The sequence below is a fragment of the Rhinopithecus roxellana genome, chromosome 11, assembly GCF_007565055.1.
Source record: "Rhinopithecus roxellana isolate Shanxi Qingling chromosome 11, ASM756505v1, whole genome shotgun sequence".
Taxonomy (NCBI): Eukaryota; Metazoa; Chordata; class Mammalia; order Primates; family Cercopithecidae; genus Rhinopithecus; species Rhinopithecus roxellana.
Window position 1 is genome coordinate 42,986,975 of NC_044559.1, and position 6,579 is coordinate 42,993,553.

The 6,579-nt window shown below is 58.0% G+C and overlaps 1 protein-coding gene across 1 annotated transcript; it reads left to right on the forward strand.

Annotated features, from left to right (window-relative positions):
- Positions 1-1,286: 1,286 nt before the first annotated feature.
- HMX3 (H6 family homeobox 3) lies at positions 1,287-4,717 on the forward strand. The gene is made up of 2 exons (XM_030941479.1): positions 1,287-1,761; positions 2,375-4,717. The coding sequence occupies exons 1-2, from the start codon at positions 1,362-1,364 to the stop codon at positions 3,046-3,048; spliced, it is 1,074 nt and encodes a 357-aa protein (XP_030797339.1). The 5' UTR covers positions 1,287-1,361; the 3' UTR covers positions 3,049-4,717.
- The last annotated feature ends 1,862 nt before the right edge of the window (positions 4,718-6,579 follow it).

The window sequence follows — 6,579 nt, forward strand, 5'->3', positions numbered from 1 at the left end:
CCTGGGAGAAAGTGCTGTCTTCGGGGTCACAGACTCTGAGTTGAGCCGCGAGCCTTGGGCACCGGCGGCCAGAGCAGAGGGGTGCCCTTCCGAGAGCAGCCGTCGGTGCCGAGAAGCTGTTGCCCCAGCAGCCCCACCGAGTGACGCGCGGGTTTTGGCCGGGTCAGCGCTCATACGCACACAGGCACACCCACTCCTGGTCCCGGGGGAAGGCTCACTCTTCGATTTTTCAGGGCTAAAGGCCAAGGCCACGCGGATTTCTGAGTCTGAAGACGCAGTGCGAGGACTTACACGCGGATTCCCTCACTATCGGCTGGACGATGGGTGGGGGACCCCAATCCCTCTCTTCTTGGCCTCGCCCTTCCTAGCAAGCTTTAGGAAAAATACTGAGGTCGCCGGACCTCAAAGGGTAGGAAAGTGATGAGTTCTCCGCGGGCCGAGGTCACGTCCTGCCTCTTGGGCCGGCGCTGCGTGGCTCTCCAGCCGCGTGGGGGCGGCGGGCCCCTGTCCTGCCCCAGGGGGCGGGGGAGCGGCAGCTGCGAGCGCAGATAACCCGGAGGTGACCCGAGAGGGCCTGGTCCGCCCCTCCCCCCTCCCGCAGGCCTGGCGGCGGGAAGCGGGTCCCTGCGCCGCAGGGGGGAGCGGCAGGCGCGGTCTCTGGGCTCGCGGCTGTCAGTGCGCTTCGGCCAGGGGCGCCGCCTGCTCCGCGTCCCTCGCTCGCCTCCTGCGCTCGCAGGAGCGCTCCGAGTGCCTCTTTAGCGGGAGCCAATATCCTTTTGTGTTAATAGGCTTGTCCTCATTTGCTGCCTAATTGGACTATATAAAGCCAATAACAGGCGGGCTCTTATAGCCCGAAGCCAAAGCGCCAAAATCCGAGGGAAGGCGAGGAGGGGGCGGTGGCGGTGGCGGAGGCGGCTGCGGGGCCGGGGCTCGGCTGAGCCTTCGACTGCCTAATCCCATTTGCCATTGTACGCGCCCAATCGCCGTATACTCCCTGCATTTAACTTGGATGACATTTTGATTTCATCATTAGCATCCGGCGCCGGATTGACGCAGCCTCGAGCCGGGGACTGCTCTTGCTGCCTCCTCCGCGGGAGCCGCAGCCGCAGCCGAGCCGCCTCGATCCCTCCGTGCCACGGCAGGGCCGCTCCCCGCCCCTCCACACCCCTCCCCCATGCGAGCCCGCCCGACTGGGTCCTCACCCCGCCCTCCCGCCGTTGGATTTGCGCCGGGGGCGGCCCCCAACTTTGCGCCCCGTAGTTGAGTTCCGTTTATGGTCTGATTTCCGGCGTCTTGCCTGCTTGCCCCGCCGCCCGCCTGTCCCGCTCCCTCCCTCCCGGGGACCCGGAGGAGAGGGGACCATGCCGGAACCCGGGCCGGACGCTCCCGGCACCGCCAGCGCACAGCCCCCGGCGCCGCCGCCCGCACCACCCGCTCCCAAGGAGTCCCCGTTCTCCATCAAGAACCTGCTCAACGGAGACCACCACCGGCCGCCCCCTAAGCCGCAGCCGCCCCCACGGACGCTCTTCGCGCCGGCCTCGGCTGCAGCCGCCGCCGCCGCTGCAGCCGCCGCGGCGGCCAAGGGGGCCCTGGAGGGCGCCACGGGCTTCGCGCTCTCGCAGGTGGGCGACCTGGCTTTCCCCCGCTTTGAGATCCCGGCGCAGAGGTTTGCCCTGCCCGCGCACTACCTGGAGCGCTCCCCAGCTTGGTGGTACCCCTACACCCTGACCCCCGCCGGCGGCCACCTCTCGCGACCTGAAGGTACCGACCACTCTTTGAACTTTCGTTGTCCCCCTGCGCGCCCGTTCTGTCCCAGCCCCGCGCTGCTTCCCTCCGCAGCTCTGGGACCCCAGCACCCGCAAATCCTGTTTGGTCAGTTTTTTCGGCCCCTGGCCTGCATCTCTTGCCCACGCCCTGGGTTGCGCTGCCCGTGAATCCAATCCCACTTGGTGAGAAAAGAAGTGGAATTGGAGCCTGGGGCACGGCGCTTCCCGGGAAAAGTGGCCTCGGGCGTGAATAGGGAGGCTTCAGACGGCCGGGGCTCGGGACACTGCCTGGAAGGAGGGGGTGATTCCAATGCGCCTAAGCCGAAAGGGAACCGTTCTGCCGGCCCCTGGCGGGGAAGCTGAGGGAAAGGAAGGAGGTGGCTGCGATGCCACCATCTGCTCGCCTTTCCTCGGGAGGAGGGTGATCCCAGGACCTGGCGCCCCTTCTCTGGCCCAGCCGGGAAGGAGGTGGCCCGCGGGAATGGTGAGGCCTCATGGCCCGGGACCTGGAGGCCGGCGCGGGTTGAGCCTGCCGTCCCCAGGCGCCTGGCCTCGCTCAAGGCTGTGTCGGTGTGCATGTGTGTGCGTCCGTCTGTCTGTCTCCCCAGCCTCGGAGAAGGCCCTCCTGCGAGACTCCTCCCCCGCCTCGGGCACGGACCGCGACTCTCCGGAGCCACTGCTCAAGGCCGACCCCGACCACAAGGAGCTGGACTCCAAGAGCCCGGACGAGATCATTCTGGAGGAGAGCGACTCCGAGGAAAGCAAGAAGGAAGGCGAAGCGGCGCCAGGCGCAGCCGGGGTGGGCGTAGGGGCGGCGGCGGCGACTCCGGGCGCAGAGGACTGGAAGAAGGGCGCCGAGAGTCCGGAGAAGAAGCCGGCGTGCCGCAAGAAGAAGACGCGCACCGTCTTCTCGCGCAGCCAGGTCTTCCAGCTCGAGTCCACCTTCGACATGAAGCGCTACCTGAGCAGCTCGGAGCGAGCCGGCCTGGCCGCGTCTCTGCACCTCACCGAGACGCAGGTCAAGATCTGGTTCCAGAACCGCCGCAACAAGTGGAAGCGGCAGCTGGCGGCGGAGCTGGAGGCGGCCAACCTGAGCCACGCCGCGGCGCAGCGCATCGTGCGGGTGCCCATCCTCTACCACGAGAACTCAGCGGCCGAGGGCGCGGCGGCTGCAGCCGCGGGGGCCCCGGTGCCAGTCAGCCAGCCGCTACTCACCTTCCCACACCCCGTCTACTACTCGCACCCGGTAGTCTCTTCCGTGCCGCTGCTACGGCCAGTCTGAAGCCCCAGAGGGGTGGGGGAGGGAGCGCCCGGCCTCCTCGTCCGGACCCCGGAGGAGACTGGGCCGGGCCGAGGGCGCCGAGACGTCCAGCGGCCTTCAGGAACTGGGGCTTCTGCGCGCAGCCTCGGCTTCCCCTCCCCCAGTCGGTAGCGTTTTGTAAGTATTTGCAATGCATTTTCGTGCAATTCATCCCTAATGGATTGGAGGCGCTTCCCCTCTTACTTTTGGTTTTTGGCTTATATTAAGAGAAAGCAGGAACAAGACCAAATTTTCGGGTCAAATATTTCAGCCGATAGGTTTGTAAAATGTGCAGCCCTCCCCACCAAATTTCCGTTGCGCTGTGGCTTTTTGGTTTTATTTTTATAGAAGGAAAATGAGCGCAAAACCTGAATCCCTCTAGTTTATTCTTTTTTGTTTGTTTCGAGACGGAATCTTGCTCTATCTGTCGCCCAGGCTGGAGTGCAGTGGCGCGATCTTGGCTCACTTCAACCTCCACCTCCCGAGTTCAAGTGTTTCTCCTGTCTCAGCCTCCCGAGTAGCTGGGATTGCAGGTGTGTGCCACCACGTCCCGCTAATTTTTGTATTTTTAGTAGAGACGGGGTTTCACCACGTTGGCCAGGCTGGTCTTGAGCTCCTGACCTCGTGATCCGCCCGCCTCGGCCTCCCAAAGTGCTGGGATTACAGGCGTGAGCCACCGCGCCCCGCCTAGTTTATTCATTTTCTATAGGACTGTTTTCAGAATCCAGAGGAGAGAATTCATATGGTAGTACTTTTATTTCTGGATTTCTGGGTGTGTTTCTTCCTCCCAACCCCTAAATCAGTTATCCACCTTAATTTTCAGAATATGAGCAGCCTCTCATAAGAATCCTGACTCAGGCCGCTTTTCTCTTCTGGAGAGGTCTGTCGCAATTAACCTCTTCATCTGTCTTACTTTGTGATGAAAGAATTCTCTAAGTGTTTAAAGGGAAAAGACAGCCAAAAATCAGAACTCTGACTGTTGAAACAGCTCTATATCTGGCCTCGTCTAAGTGGTCTTATTTATTAGTAGCATTTATTTTGAGAATTTCATTTGTAAATTATTATTAGTATTACTATCATTACTTTGTTCCCTGTTTTAAGAGAGTAATTTCAGTATTTTTAATATGGTATATTTTTCCCTCTCCTCTTACTTTCCATTTTCTGCAGTAACTGTTGTACGTTGACCTGTGCAATATTGTACAAAATTTCCTGAGAAAGCTGTTTCCTCCTCCACCGAGGGAAACAGACCTTTTCACTGTATAATCGTGGTCATTCATTTAGAAAGAAAAAGTTAGGCAGGGGAAAGAGGGGAAGGAAGAAACAAGCTTAGGTAGTGATGCTCAAAGGAGTAAGTTAGGCATACTGGAGCGCTTTAAGTGAAGGACAATCAATTTAGAAGAATTTTAACTTATTTGATAAGTGTACAGATTTCTTGTAAAGTTCACCCTCTACTCCGCAGGACTCCTGGCTCTGTCACCCAATCTGTTTTCTTTCTGTCTGCTACACCTGTTGTTCTGCGATAGTTTGTTTCCCGTCATCTCTCTCACCTCTGCCTGGGTTGAGTCCCTTTTTAAGAAAAAGAGAAAAAAAAAATCCACAAAATATTGTTACACTAATGTTGTCGTGACATTGAATTAATTAAAAAGAAAAGCTTTTCGTGTTGCCAGAGTGTGTACTTATGGACGATTTTCCTCAGAGCAAGTGTCTCCAAAACTCTTTTCTGTCTTGCTCGCTGACTGCCTCTGCGCTCCCTAAGGGCAACCTGGACGCACATCCCTGTAATCCGGGAGGCAGTGGAGACAGAGGCGGCTTTGTTCGCGACCAGAGGCACTCTCTCCCCTGTACCTTCCGCGGTTTGAAACGCCCAGCGAGCAGGGAAGAATGCTAGGTGGAAGGGGAGTGGACCTAGGCTCATCTAGTTTGCGAAATTGAGCAAAGCGACAGCGCGCGAGGCGAGATACCAGAGACAGCTGGTATTTCCGAACACTGAACTGCAGTCTCGCGTTCTGTTCTTAAACCTTGGTTCCTTCGGGGGCTGAGAGCTTTTGAACAGGGCATCCCTGGGCATTCGTCAGCTGGTTGACTTTGGTGGGCTCTGGTTGGAGGGAAGAAGGAAGTGAGTTCAGAGTTTAGCAGCAGCCGAAGGCCGATTGCAAGTCAGGCTAGGAGAGGCTGGGCCACAAGAGGACAACTCCGGGGACAGCCAGCTCTTGGGACTTGCTCCCACTTCCAGCAGAGGGGAACTTCCGCAGGGCTTGAGGAGCTGAGATTCCCGGGGCGGCTAGAGCATGGGCGCGGTCTTGATGTGCTAAATGTGAGGGCACAGAGGCTACCTAGCTGCGGCAGCTGCAACAGAGAAGACCTTGTCTCTTCCGTGCCAGGCTCTTCTCTTTCCCCCGGAGCCCGAAACCTTCTGGGCGGCATCTCTAGATCCCCGACCCTGTCCTGGCTGACGCCGGGAAGCGTAGCGCTCACCACGCCCGCGTGCTACTGGGCTCCAGGCCGCCGCGCTCTTGGTGAGCAGCCTGCGGAGGCACAGCGCGCCAGAACCGCCTGGAAGGGTGGGTCCGCCGGACAGAAGCAGGTGCTTGGGCGACACTCGCTGGTCGGGTGTGGCCGCCTGCCTTTAAGCTGAGGTCTGCACGTATGACTCCTGGAGGGGCACCTTTGAAGCTGGGAAGCCGAAAGGGGAAGATGAGGAACCGAGAGGCTGAAAAGATTCCAGAGAGCAGCCATAGGGCGCGACCGCTGGGGAGCGCCTGCACGCCTGCCTTTCCTCTCGCAGTGCGTTGCTAGGTTCCTCAAATTCAATCGACACAATTGATTCTACTGTGGCTGAAACGTCCAGTATAGTTTTCTGTTAATGGAAAACTGCCCTCCAAATAAACCGACATGCGTATTTATGGCAAAATTTTAGCCTGGACCCCAGTGAAGATAGATCTCTCTTTATTTCCCTCTGGTTTGGAATAAAAACGAGGGCATGTGTCATAAATGAAAAATAAACAGAAATTCGGGTCAAAATATGTTGTTCCTTGTGTTACCTACAAACATGGTGATGCCTTTTACTGTTGGCAATACCAACCGCAGGACAGGCCAATAACAGCTCATTAAAAATAATGTTGCAATAGCAAACACGTTCTTAGATTTTTACAGTCAGAACACGATGTTATCAAAGGCAAAGAAAATGCTTCTTTATTTGTGTTTGGATTCTAGAAAACGGTTCTTGACTGACCAGGTCTTTACAAAGTCGGGAAATAACTGGTTCTCCACAAGCACAGTTTATCCTTTGTCCTGCTCCTACAGCCTCCCTTTTCCTCCTGTTGGGGAGCCCCACTGCCATGGACCCCTGAGCATTCCTCCCCCAAACAGTGATGTGTGCCCTGGGGGAGGGAGGTGGTGCCAACTTGGCCTGGGGACTGGTGGCTGTGTGAGCCTAGAAGCTGGTCCAGGTGGGAAATGTTCCCTTCCCTCCTGTCAGGGGTCACCGTATTTATTCCAAGGCAAGAGAGGGGG

What these genes read in the sequence shown, in the direction of transcription:
- HMX3 (XM_030941479.1), top strand. Translation starts at nt 1,362, where the DNA reads ATGCCGGAACCCGGGCCGGACGCTCCCGGCACCGCCAGCGCACAGCCC. An exon ending in CCACCTCTCGCGACCTGAAG is followed by an intron (nt 1,762 to 2,374) that starts GTACCGACCACT and finishes CTGTCTCCCCAG; the next exon opens with CCTCGGAGAAGGCCCTCCTG.